The sequence below is a fragment of the Centroberyx gerrardi genome, chromosome 7 (assembly GCF_048128805.1).
Source record: "Centroberyx gerrardi isolate f3 chromosome 7, fCenGer3.hap1.cur.20231027, whole genome shotgun sequence".
Lineage (NCBI taxonomy): Eukaryota > Metazoa > Chordata > Actinopteri > Beryciformes > Berycidae > Centroberyx > Centroberyx gerrardi.
Window position 1 is genome coordinate 6,237,649 of NC_136003.1, and position 14,518 is coordinate 6,252,166.

Consider the following 14,518-nt stretch of genomic DNA (forward strand, 5'->3'; position numbering starts at 1 on the left):
AATGCTGGCCGCACGCCTAATCGGGGGAAAAAACAGTTCCCACCAGGCCACCAGGAAGCAGAGGGGGGCCACAGCGGGTCAATCAAGATTAAGTTCCTTTCCTCTGTGACCTGACAGGACCTGGAAGAAACAACAGCACCAGCCCCCGTCCCGTCTATTGTTGGGCCTGCAGTCTGCACCTTCTGCTGCGTGTGTGTGTGTGTGTGTGTGTGTGTGTGTCAACATAAAGAGTGAGATTGACAGAAATCTTCTCTGATTTTATTCAATTGAAGGCACGCAAGAATATTCACGTTTACATGGGACACACACACACACACACACACACACACACACATGCACACACAGAGCAGTAACATCCTCTTCCACTACTGATGATGCTATTTATTACTTTTGAAGCATTTGACCAGTTGTCCATGGGAATAATTGCTTTTTTTTTTTTTACTTGAGAATGTTTACTGTTGATGCAAAAGTATGTCTTTATTTTTTTAATATCTCTTCATGGATAACACTGTTATAACCTGATATAACCCCCCCCACACACACACACACACACACACACACACACACACACACACACCCTTTCCCCATATTCCACCCCCATCCTAATGTCTGCGTCTTTGTTTTTGCTGCTGGTGTCTTCTTGCTTCTGTAACCTTGTTTCTGTGTCTTTTGTCTTGATTGTATTATGATATGATATGATATGATATGATATGATACACGAAAAATACTCGAAAAATTGTGTACATTGATTCCATATGATTGAAGTGTGTTTAATCACCACAAATGATTTGCTTTGGATTGAATTAATTGTAATTGATTGCATATGTGTAAAAAGTAGAAACATAACTTCTTTGAGTAAATAACATATTATGATTTTGTAAAACTGTTTTTTCAGTGTATGATATGGTATGATATTATATGACATGACATGATATTATTATTACAAATAGGATAGGCTCTCAGCATATCCCTGTGGAACTAAACCGTGTGCGTAAAACACTCATGTTGGCGTGTATCCACAACGACGTTGGATGAAATCCCGACAATTGCGTAACTGTGGACTGAAACATTGGTGAGGAGTTCAGGTCTTACAGAGGGGGCTTGTGGGAGGCTTGCGAGGGGGGTGGGAAACCGGGAACATTCGGGGTGTGCCTCCTCTTCCCAAAATCGTCTGTGCGCTCACTTGGCGCCTCGGGGCTCATTCCTCCGCAGCTGCCCAAAACCTCCTCTCCGCTCTTCTCCGGCTCCGTGCGTAATGGTAGCCCAGAGGATGAACTCTCTACTGAAATGGGCGCTCATCCTCTTCGTCCTGGTCTCCGTCATCCTCAACATCGTCCTGATCAGCATCCGCTCCGGCAGGCCGCCCAAATGCTCCGGCCAGCGTCTCCATCCCCTGCAGGGGAAACACGACGAGCGCAGCCGGGTGTTTGCTGACCTCACCCGGGAGGAGTACTTGCAGGTCCGCGACTTCATGCTCAAGCAGGAAGACTTGGATATATCCACGCACCACCTCACCAAGCCCTCGCAGAACTTCTTATTCCTGATAGACCTCTCTTTGCCCAAGAAAGCGGAGGCGCTGGGTTACTTGGAGGGGAAAGGCTCCGAGCCGGCGAGAGAGGCGACGGCGGTGGTGTTCCACGGCGCCAAGGGCCACATCAAGGAGTACGTGGTGGGTCCTCTCCCCAACCCGACCAGCTACAGAGATGTCACGGTGGAGAGGTACAAGACGGAGCTCCCCATCAACGCGCGCACGGTCACCATCGGGGAATACGCGTTGCTTTTCAAGTTGCTGTCCCACGAGGTCTTCTCCAAGCTCGGCAAGCTCATGAAAGAGAGCTTCGACGTGGATCAGGACAAGGAGCTGGACGCGTTCGAGCAGATGCCCCGCGGAGTCCGGTCCGGGGACAGAAAAACCTGGATCTCTTTCTTCAGGGATTTGGCCGGCATGTACATCCACCCGGTGGGCTTTGAGGTGCTGGTCGACCACCAGAGCGTCAACGCGTCCGAGTGGAGGGTGGAGCGGCTGCTTTATAACGGCCAATACTTCGACACGGTGGAAGACCTGAGGCAGAAATACGAGACGGCGTCCGTGAAGAAGATCGTGTACAAGGCAACGCGCGACTACGGCTCGCTGAAACCGCAGCGCAAGCCCCTGCAGCTCAGCCCGCAGCAGTATTACGCAGAGGGGAAGCGCTTCAGCGTCAAGGACAACCACGTCCTGTACCTGGACTGGAGCTTCGCCTTCGGGCTGAGCTCGCTCACGGGCATGCGGGTGTTTGATGTACGCTTCAAGGGGGAGAGGATAGCCTACGAGCTGAGCGTGCAGGAGGCCATGTCGGTGTACGGCTCGGTGACGCCCGGCATGATCCTGACCAAGTTCTTGGACTCCAGCATCGGGATAGGGCGCTTTGCCCACGAGCTGGTCCGCGGGGTGGACTGCCCCTACGACGCCACCTACATCGACACTTACCGCTATATCGACATCCAAGCCCCGGTCAGATTCAGGAACTCCATCTGCGTCTTCGAGCACAACACGGGCCAGCCTCTGCGGAGGCACTTCGCCGACTTCTACCACAACAGTTACGGCGGGATGGTCAACAGCGCCTTAGTGTTCAGGACGATCACAGCCATAGGGAACTATGACTACATGTGGGATTTCATCTTCTACCAGAGCGGCTCGGTGGAGGCCAAGGTGCACGCCACCGGCTACATCTCCTCCTCCTACCTGGTGGACGGCAGTCTGAAACACGGACACCAGGTGGCGGAAAACGTCCTGGGGAACATCCACACCCACTTCATCAACTTCAAAGTGGACCTGGATGTGTTGGGTGAGTAGTGGGCCTCCATTCAAACCAGGCTGTTCCTCTATACAGGGCCAAAGTGCACCCACACTTGAAGGGGCACAAATAATAATAATAAAAGAAAAACCATTGCAATCAAATGACTAGAGAACATAATGTGAAGGTTATCGGATAGACATCCATTATCGGACACCTTGACTCTTTACTTTTTCTCGCAAAATCTTGATGATGCTCCAATACAATCAGTCAGTTCACAGTATTTAAACAGGCTTACCAATATATATGACATTTTTGTAACAATATACAGTTTTATCTATAGCCAGTGGCTCCCAACTCCAGGCCTCTGAACCTGGATACTGCTGGTTTTCTATCCTACCAGGCAGTTAAATGCATTCACCTGACGTCCCAGGTCTAAATCAGCCCCTATTAGGCAGCTAGAATGAAAACCAGCAGTGGTTTGTCTTGGAGAGTTTATGTGCTGCAACATTCATCACAAAGCAGTCCTACTCTACTGCTGCAAAGAGCTATGTAAACCAATGTCTCTTTATGAACTCTTGTTTGTTTTTTTTAGTTTCTTCTGTGTAACACACATTACTACAAACTGTTTTTAGAATATGGGTCCCTGCCATTCAGTTGTTTCTTCTGGTGTTTTTGACTTCCTGTTTTAACTTCAGTTTGCTTATTAGATTGACTGAGCCACCTACTTTGCACTCATTCAGGTACACTTTCAGTCAGTTACAGGTATTCACAGCCAGTTAGACTTCTACTCTCAACCACCAAACAGATCAACTGGAACAGAGCAAGGTGACAAGATGACAGAATGTTACTCAAATTACCCCAGCAACATTGGTTGACTGATTGATTCTTTTTTCCAGTGTCATGCAAAACTCATCCATACATCACGCTGTGATTTGTGTAGAACAAACACATTCCTAAACAAACTCAGGTCTCATAGAGTGTGCTTCTTCTGTACTCAGCCATTTAGTGTCATATTCAATCTCAAAATGTTATTTCTCTTAAAGAAGTGGGGTGAGGTAATTCCATTTGTTTAAGTTTTCTAGAAATGAGTGTCAACATTTGGACACAAGGAGGATTAGGCAGCTCACTTCAAGTACTACCAAGAAAATCACACTTGTTTCCAGGAGATTCTTGAAACGAGTTGATTTGCATTGGAAACGAGTGGAATCATCTCACCCCACTGGCTTTAATCATAATCTAGCCACAAGAAAGCAGCAGAAATGGAAGCGCCTTTGCTATGAAGCACACTTCTCGTCTTATAACATAGCAAACAACATTCCCTAGATGCTTTAGGGATTGGAACAAGCCACTTTAGGCCACTTCCCCTAATAAATTGACCAAAACATTCCTCCCTATAAAAGCCCTGTGGTTATGCTTAACCATCATTTGTTTTCAGTTCTGATTTAATAGTGTTGTTTGAGGTTGAAAGTATGAGTTTTGAGTTAAAATATGAGGAAAATATGATTAATAAAGCATACAGTGGCAAACCAACATATTCCAAGCATGTCTCAAAGGGCTTTACATAATTATATTATATTCATGTTATATACCACGCTACATCATGAAACATTTCATTTCATTTAGAGTGCCCACTGTAGCTGAAAATAGTTCAGATGTTGATATAAAGTGGAAAAGTGCAGTAAAATTTTGTTCACAATATGTAGCAAAATAAACATTAGCCATAATCGTACAGCCCTAGTTTTGAGGTAATTTATTACAAATTATGATAAAAGCAATTACTGGCTAACTGACATGAATCCACAGAAACAATCAAAAACAGGCTCGTTGAAACATTTCACTAGTTCCAGGACTGAGCGACTTGGCTTTTTGGCTTGGAAACTGAAACAAAACCAATACCGCATGTGCAACGTTCAGTGTCCCTAAATGACAGAGGATTTTTTTTCTGTGTTTTGACTCCTCTCCAGGACTGAAGAATGTATTCCAGACCAAAGACATGGAGTTTGTCAATGTATCGCTGCCCTGGATGCCTGAACGCTACGCCATGATCCCTCAGCTGATGGAGAAACAACTCAAAACAGAACAGGTGCACCGTTGTTGTGGGGTTTTTTTTGGTTTTTTTTACAAACTCTTAAAGATTGTTACTGCTTTATTACACAGCATTTAGTACCGTGACGGGAAAAATGGACAGAGAAAGTACAAATAGTGTGCAGCAAAAGTCATGAGCTAGTTTCAAGCAGGGGCGGATCCGGGATTTTTTGAGTGGGGTGGCCCAAGTGGAGTGCAGATTCAAGCCATAGGGGGGAGGGGCAGGGGGGTAGTACTGAAAAGTATTGAAAACATTGCACTGGTTTATGGATTGTAATATGATATTATGGATTATAATAATAAATAAATAAATAGATTGAATAAATAGGTTTAGAAATGTATTAAAATATTTAATCTGGTGGAGCGCTATGTTAAATATTACACAATCTCATATTGATTATATTCATTTCTTCTAACCTTTGTCTAAAAACAAATCAGACACTTATTTTTCCAATTATGCATTGTCCAAGTAAAAACATTAATGGACATATTTGTTTGTTGTTGATATTGAACGTTTACTGTTGTTGTAAATTAGTGATTTGTGTCATTTCTTTACGCAGCAGTATGTATCCAAAATAAGTTTCCTCTAGGGGTCAATAAACAAACTCTTGATTGCTGAACAGAAAATAAATGGATGTCCAATCTAACACTCTTCACGCCACAGGAGGCAGCTCTGCGTTACGGTACCAAGACTCCTCGCTACCTCCACATCGCCAGCAACCAGACCAACCGTTGGGGCCACCAGCGTTCCTACCGGCTACAGGTCTTCAGCTTCACCGGGGACCACCTCCCCGAGAGCCAGCCCGAGGAGAGGGCCATGTCCTGGGCCAGGTGAGAGGACAGAGTCTTCACTTTCTGGTCAAGCTGCAAAGTCAAAGATCAATATATCGTCAGCTGATGATGACAAAGATTTTGTGCAAAAATGCCTAGTGCAGCTTTAAGAGACTACACCAACATTTTCAGAGTTTGGACCATTGGTCACCTTACACAATATGTGACATGAGGATTGGTACCAAAATCATCTCTGTGTCTCCGAGTAAATAGCTCTGTCCGCTGTCATGCTAATGCTTTACAGTAACATACAATACATTAAGTACTCATAGCCAACTAGCATTATCAGAAGTATGAGGATAGATCTTTTAGTAATCCAAAATTGGTATTAGTTTTTATTCTATGGTCTGTGGATTCTTAACTTCTGAAAACAAATTGTGCAAAACTGCATTAGTGAAGTCCATTATGAATCAATAGTGCAAAAAACTTTCTGGCTAATTTCACTCACTTGCGCTCAGATTGCACTCTGGCACTCTTCTTTGCCTACTTCTTCCTTCCTTCCTTCCTTCTTTCCGTCCTTCCTTCCTTCCTTCCTTCCTTCCTTCCATCTCTCTGTCTTTCTCCACTGTTTCTGTTATTCCCTCATTTTTCTTGCTGTCTCTCTCTCGCTCTCTCTCTCTCTCTCTCTCTCTCTCTCTCTCTCTTCTCTCTCTCTCTCTCTCCGCAAACCCTGTCTTGTGTCTCTCTCTTTCTGTCTTTCTGTCTCCTGTTTCTCTTCTACCCTCTCTTCTCTGGCTCTCTTTGTCTCTCTTATGTCTTGGTCTCTCTCCCTAACCCTCTCTCTTCTACCTTCTCTCTCTCTCCCTGTCTCTCTCTCCCTCCAGGTATAAAGTGGCCATCACTAAGCATAAGGACTTGGAGCAGACCAGCAGCAGTCTGTTCAGCCAAAACAACATCTGGACTCCAGCCGTCGACTTCAGCAATTACATCGAAGACAACGAAAGCATCGAAGATGAGGTGTGTGTATGTGTGTGTGTGTGAAAACTTCTTATAAAATAACAGTCCCTACAAACAAGCATGTATGTGAACTTGACATTTTACAGACATGGTTTAGGTATAGGAGTTTGCATGATTCATGAGCAAGCGGACCACGCTATCAACAGAATGTGATTTGAATGTTATATTCAATAATTATGTTAGGTTTTCGGTTAGCACAGTTTGTAGCGTTGGGCCATAGATGACTGCTTCTTCTCGGATATGGATGAGACGTTGACTGCGGTGTGGGGAAGGCTTCGGAGAAGAATCCGCTGTAGCTCCCGGGCTCAGCAGACCCCTTGAGGACCCTATGAGAGAATAGAGAGAGAGAGGGAGAGAGAAGAGAGGGAGGGTGGAAGGGGCATGGAAGAATGAGGACAAACAGGGGTGCATGATATGGTATGACATGATGTAACATGACATGGTATAGTATGACAAGTCATGACATGACATGACATGACTTGACATGGTATAGTATGCAATGACATGGTATATGACATGACATGGCATGATATGGTACAGTATGACATGACATGACATGGTATATGACATGACATGGCATGGTACAGTATGATATGACATGACAAGGCATGACATGGTATAGTATGACATGACATGACATGGTATATGACATGGCATGGTACAGTATGACATGACATTACACGGTATGATATGTATGACATGACGTGACATGACATTACATGAAATGACATGGCATGACATGGTATAGTCTGACATGACATAACATGACATGACATGACATGAAATGATATATGACATGACATGACATGGTATATGACATGACATGGTATAATACATTACATGACATTACATGGTATGATACATTACATGACATTACATGGTATGATATATGATATGACATGAAATAACATGACATGACATGGGGTGGTATGGTGTGGTATGGTATAATGTTGTATTGGATCATTCACACACAAGTGTTATGTTTACATTCTGTGCCCTTGTTCCCCTCACAGGACCTGGTTGCCTGGGTGACCACCGGCTTCCTCCACATCCCCCACTCCGAGGACATCCCCAACACGGTAACCGTGGGCAACGGGGGCGGGGTCATCCTGCGGCCCCACAACTACTTTGACGAGGACCCGTCCGTCCACTCTCCTGACTCGGTGTACATCGCCCCGGGGAGCGAGCAGAGGTGCGACAACAACAGGATGGCCTGCCTGGCTGAAGAGACCTGTAGCCCCGTGCTCCAACCCTTCACCTACAACGGCTTTGAGGGAGTCATGAAGTTCGATTAGCTATTCTGATTGATTCAGCACAGTGGTTCTCAAACTTTTTGGCGCGTGACCCCTTAAAATTAAGTGATGGCTACTGGCAGCCCCCCATCACAGGCTGCATATGCAGAGTGGTGAACAGTTCAACCAAAGAATGATTTTCCCTTTTCAGGTTGTTTCATTTGATTCATTATCAGAGGAGGCTATTCTGTATTTCATAAGAAAAAAGAAAAAATTTGAGAAAAATCTGAAAAATCACATGATAATAAATGCTTTTTTCTATGCCATAAATCATCTTGCGACCCCCTTGGTGTCCCGTGCCCTAGTTTGAGAACTACTAATCTAGCAGACTTGGGCAACAGTTAATTCGAAAACAGTTTCAGGTCCTTGAACTACTCAGAGATGTGCTTGGTGTTATGAATCACACTCTCAAGAAGATTGTGTCAATTTCAACACATCTATAGCAGTAGTTTGGAATGGTGCATTTTGTTTAACACACACTTAAAGCTGCAGTAGGCAAGATTTTTATGTAAAAACACACCTCTCTTATCAGCCTAAATCACAAAGTGGGGCTATAGCAGAGAAGAGCGTCACATCCTAACTAATTGAGACCCCTATATATGTTTCCCCTATGTGTCCAAATTAATTTGGGTGTCAGGTATTACCTAGTAGAGCTTTAAGATGAGTTCATAGTAACATGCTATCAAAACATCAAGTGTTGAAAAATCACTAGACAGAAAGATGCATGGAAAATGACACATCGTTGTACAAGTGATAGTTCTCTTTGGTGTTAACACTTTTCTGCTTTTTGGAACACATATGCTTGTATGGTTTCATAAAAGGTCAATGACTTTGTCCTCACTTTGAGGACCTGAAGTCATCACTTATTTGCTTCCATTTTGAAATTAAAAAAATCCATCTAATATGTCAAAGTTGACCCAGATAATCATATTCTATTCTATTTCTGGGGTCAAACTTTTCAAGCAGGGATTCAGCCTGTGCTAAAAAGTGAAAATGTTCTCCCTTAGTGATCTATCACTTCAAGTGTATCTTAGCTAGTGATGTGCAAGATAAGCCAAATCTAGCACTTTTTCATTTTTCTCCATATTTTGGAAAAATATTCAACACTTAAAGGATGAGTCATTTTGGCATTTTCAGTACATCCATGTGTCTTGTTTTGGATAACAACATATACTAATAGCAACACATATTGACACAACATGAGATGGTATTAACAAGTTTCGATGAGAAGTACAACAGATATGCGTTGTCCCAAATTAGACTCACAGATGTGTTGAAAATGTTTTTTTTTTTTTGTTTTTTTTTTTAGAATGAACCATGATTTTGCCCAGAGTTGATATCTGGGGGCTCAGTGTAAAATCAACAGTGGATTTATCTTCTCTGAGGTGCATTTTTAATATCCACTATGCCTTTTTAAAGATGTCTCTTACAAATCAGGGATCACTACAGTACCCAATGTAGAAATCCACCGCTCCCACTCTTGGGACTGGAGCACTAGTGAAGCAGCAGTGCAGCAAGCATGTAACGTGGGATTTCTATAATTGTCAGCCATCGTTTATAAATTGATACAGATTGCCAGCATAAAAGTAAAGGTCAGTGTGGAAGTCTCTTCAAGCTGTTTTAAGGCATTTGCTTGCAACATTAGCTGCAGTTACGTGAGCCATATTTTTTCACTCTGAATGAAATAATTCAGATTGAAGATTCCCACGCAAGTGTTTACATGAACGCTAAATAAAAGGATCGCATGGTGTGCGTTTACATGCTCCAACATATGTAATCAGAATAAATGTTTCTGACATGCAAAATACAGAATCCAGCACTCTAGCAGCACTTTCTGGTGAAGCAGCAGCTTTATCAGAACATACGACTCCGAAAGTGTCAAACAAAGACGCTTTGTTTTGCACATAATGATTGGGTCCACTTGTAGTTGTTACCGCCGTACGCCGAAACTGGCCCGGGTGGGCGGAGTCAGCACTTGATATAAAAACAGGCTATGTCGCCTACGTCAAGCCTGAGCGTTAATAACAAGCGCAGCCATTCAAATTCTCCCGGAGAAAAGTAAACATCATTGACGTCACTTACAGAGTCTAGATATTCCAACCAAAGAAAGTGATCAGAATGACTGTTTACATGACGAAGTTTTATCCATTGACCGGATTATGAAAGGGTTATACCAGCCCTCTCAAATGGAAATTTCATTGGGAACGGGACGGTTTATTCTGATTGAGGTGATTATATGAGTCATTTTTATTCTGACTGGGCTACTATTCTGATTACTAGTGGAATAAAAGGCTCCATGTAAATGCAGCTATTTTACAGGGCGTGTCAGCCTGTACTTCTGAAATATCAAGCACTGAACATTAAAGGGAAGGTTCAGTGATTTTAGAGGCCTGTCCTATTTATCACTAACCATGTCCGCTATTATAACATTCAAAACATTTTCACATCAGAGTTTTTGTCTCAGAATCAGCACCAGCCTCCTGTTAGCATTTGTTAGCAATGCTAGTGCAAGTCAATGGGGTATGAAACCATTGCTTTCAAAATCCCATTCAAGTGCTTTGAGCAAGTTCTATTCCTACTATTACTACAGCTATGGAAGTATATGGAATGGCTTGCTTGTGATTTTAAGAGATTTGGTTTCATACCCCATTGACTTGAGCTAGTATTGCTAACAAATGATAATAGGTGGTGGTTGCTGATTTCAAAGAAACGCAAGCTGTAATGAAAAAGCTTTTGGCACATTCTGAGAGGGGGCTTGATTAGTGATTAATAGAGTAGACTTATAAAATCACTGAACCTTCCATTTAAGTCACTATTTGTTCTCCTAGTATTGTGTGTAGTAAATGACATCCCTCATCTATTTACATCTATTAGTAGGAGTCTGAACATGTTAATGCTTTGCCAGTCGGAGAATCCGACTGATTCTGATTCTACTGATCCTGCTGTGCTACCTGTAAGTCTAGTGTTTTTCAGCAAATGCAAAGACAAATGGAAATCACAGCCAAATGGTCTCACTGGCCACAACTTGTTGCACAACATCTTCTTGTCTCTCTCCCCTGTACCTAATATACAGTGTAATCAGCAGAAAGCAGAAATGCTATACAAAAGTATATCAAGAAATTAAGAGATTTTTTCCCAAAATGCTTGTTACAGCTGTTGATGTAATAACTTCCCATTAATGTAATAAACCATTAAGGGAATAACAATTTGCAGCACATAATGCCATAATCTGGCTGACATAATGATTTTCCCATGAATGTAATATATTTTACCTACCATTAATGTAGTAATGTTTTTTTTTAACATAATTATTACACTATTGTTGTTTGTTACATTAACAGGAAGGTTGATATTTTTGAAATATAAGCTGTTAACAATGATCACCAAAGACTATCTTCCATACATATTCATATTCATTCCTTTTTCAGATGTAGCACCATATTTAAAAATCACATTTGTGAATGGGTGACAGTTGTGGACTGAATTTTGACTATTATTACAGTAGCAGTTCAGTCATTTTGTTTTTAAAAATGTCAGTCTTCTCATTATAGTAATAAAACACAATAATAATTAATATCATTATTCATTATCATTAATTATTAGCAATAACTAGCAGGAAAAAAGTTATGTCAGTTACTGGGACATTTACTACATTAATTATTCCACTATTAACTGCAAATTGTTATTGCAGCTTATTATATTAATGGTTATTACATTAGCAGCTGCAACAGTGTTTAGACATCCATTGCTTGGGTTCATTACTGAATGTTTCAAACTCAGATATGATGACATCCTCAAAAATGTGATTTATGTTAGATTTTGCATTACCTAATAATGTTTTCAATGACTTTTACTTTCATGTCAGCAATCATATTTTAGCAGTAGGTCTTAATTTTCAATCTCATTTTGGAATGAAACATTTCTCTTATCCTGTGTGCCTCTTGCTGATTAACCAATGCACCATTATAATGTAAATCATAAGGACAAAGTACTGTCTATCTGTAAATGAGTGCACTGAAAAGTCTGACCATTCAGTCCAATGCACAACCAGCCACTCTCATGTGGGTGGATGCTGTGACTATTGAATGTCTGAGTGTTGTTTTTTAAATTTTTGTATATTTTTTCTACAGTACAAAATACTTAAGAATCTGATAGTTGTTTTTGTTTTGTTTTGTTTTGTTTCCTCTCTAAATAAAAGAAGAGATTATTTGTGTAAGAGGGGGTCCGGAGGTCTGCAGCTTTTGGTCTTTGCAAAACCGCACATGCACACACACAAGCACACACACACACACACACACACACACACACACATATCCGACACACACACTTGCAGTCACTAAATATATAATTATAATATATAATTTACAAATTTACATATTCAATTATTACAGTGGTTCAGAATTGTTTCGAGGAAATGTTAGGATACAACAGCACAGCCTGAACAGAAATACTGGAGAGACTGAAACACACACACACACACATACATATCGGTCTCACTGCTCCCCATGGCTTCTCCAGGAAGTAGGAAATTGAAACCAGATCAGAGAGGTACGGGCGAAGCCACACACACACAAACGCATACACACACACGTACGCATGAGTAACACACAGCCCTCCTCCCTGCATGCTACATGGGAACGGAACAAAAGGAAGGGGTCTGAGAGCGTTCAAAGTTCAGTCATGTTGTGTGTGTGCGTGTGTGTGTGTGTGTGTGTGTGTGTGTGTGTGTGTGTGTGTGTGTGTGAGTGTGTGTGCCTGCCACAGCATTTCCTCGCCTTAGAACATATATATATGTCTATGGCTCCTACTTCAGATGCAAAGTGGAATTATGCTCTTAAAGCTTCCATTTTATGATCTGCACTCGTTTATGTAAGAATGGAAATTACTGACTAATAAATGAATGTATAGCTCCTTTAAAAAGAATCCAACAAGAAATCCAACTCTGATAGCAAAGGAAAAAATCCAAAAGATGCCAACTGATGCAAAAAAAAGGACTGATATTTATTCACATAACGCGCAAAAAAGTAGAAGCTGAAAAAGTGTACGTTTGGATATATCCTTGATAATTTTGCAAAGCTATCAGTACATTTTCATTGTTTCACGCAAAATACAAAACTATATTTAGCATTTTTTCCACACAAAACTCTCCAAACTAAAGTCCATGCTCTCAAAACAGTTCACCCAGCTGTCTAAACTCTTTATAACTTTGCAAAACCTATCAGTACCATTTAACTAATAGTCTTATGAATACATTTGTATTGTTTTCACACCAATTACAAAACTGCATATATCATAAATGCTTTGGCCTGACAGAAATGAAAGGGTTGATGGGGAATAAAGTCGTTGGCTACAGCAGTAAACTTGTTTGTGGCTTCTTTTGAAACACATTGTGATTCATCATGTTCATCAACACGTCTAGACAAACACGTAAAACTGTCAGATATGACATCACACAAATCCCTGACATGTGAAACTGTGAAATATTACATATTGTCGTATGTCCGAAAGTGTGAGAAACAGACTTACTGTAAGGAAAACGTTTCATCAAGTTTTCGTGTGTGAATATATCTGAATGTATTATCTTACCAATAGATGACGTGTGTGCAATCTGAAAGCAAAGCAGCACTTCATTTTGCAGTGGAGCTGGGCTGTTTTAACTGTTTTGACAGCATGGACCTTAGTTTGGAGAAATGTGTCAAATCAACTGAGAAAAACGATAAATATCACACTGTTCTTCCTTTTTTTTATCCGTGTGCGAGTTCTTGTTGGATTCTCTTTGTCTATGATCATTGAACCCATGCATCTAAGACAAACCTCCTAGAAAACATCCATTCATTAAATCAAACAGTAATGCAATAAATAACGATATGCTCCTGCAATCTCACACACACACACACTGTCTTATCATGCAGACTCCCACACCTAATACATCAGCCATTTGTGCCTGTAAGTCTGGCCTTTGACCTCCGCTGCCCCAGTATTTCAGAGATAGCAGCCTCCGTGCCTCAGTGTGTGACAGGTCCAGTTCACCACAGTGCTAAAGAAAGCTGTGCTTCTATAAAGGCCGATTCCACTCTTTAGAGACAGACAGTGACAGACTCCATGTCATAGAATTACAGAAGAAAAATGGCAGCTAAAATCTGTTACAGTTACTTATTAGGGGTGGGACAATATATAGAAATTCAATATATCATGATACAAAAATGTGACGATACGTATCGTGGGGCAGAAAAATGAATGGTGATATTAGCTCCATTTTATTCTGCTGTAGTAATCACAAATGAGACGCTTGACCATCACAGTTTCACAAGCTCTCCATCCAAATTATATTATTGTTACTTTGTAATGACATTTTTAAATTGTTGTTTACATTCTAGCAAACCAATGCCATCGCTAGAAAGATTTGTGGCTCAGAAATAAACATAATTCTGCACAGTCAGACTTTGTTGTCATTTAGCTTTTATTTATTTCAGTATTGAGATTTGACACACAAATGTTATTATACACTACTTACAATAATGATTGAAAATCACCGTAACACCATTCCAACTCCATTTGCCTTCATATTCTATG

General features: G+C 41.4%; 2 protein-coding genes across 3 annotated transcripts in view; one reads left to right on the plus strand and one right to left on the minus strand.

Annotated features, from left to right (window-relative positions):
* Positions 1 to 12,161, plus strand: part of LOC139911915 (primary amine oxidase, liver isozyme) — a 291,900-nt gene extending 279,739 nt beyond the window's left edge. Inside the window, exons 2-6 of one of the 2 annotated variants that reach the window (XM_078284484.1) lie at positions 1,661 to 2,828; positions 4,745 to 4,863; positions 5,530 to 5,696; positions 6,521 to 6,653; positions 7,667 to 12,161. In XM_078284484.1, the coding sequence (XP_078140610.1) occupies positions 1,826 to 2,828; positions 4,745 to 4,863; positions 5,530 to 5,696; positions 6,521 to 6,653; positions 7,667 to 7,948 (1,704 nt within the window). In that variant the 5' untranslated portion in view covers positions 1,661 to 1,825 and the 3' untranslated portion in view covers positions 7,949 to 12,161. Of the gene's footprint in view, positions 1 to 1,255; positions 2,829 to 4,744; positions 4,864 to 5,529; positions 5,697 to 6,520; positions 6,654 to 7,666 lie in introns of those variants that run through there. The other variant, XM_071899535.2, reaches the window with a different exon arrangement.
* LOC139911912 (proteasome activator complex subunit 3-like) overlaps positions 1 to 14,518 on the minus strand; it is a 237,036-nt gene that overhangs the window by 198,421 nt on the left and 24,097 nt on the right. The gene's annotated exons all lie outside the window — the stretch shown is intronic.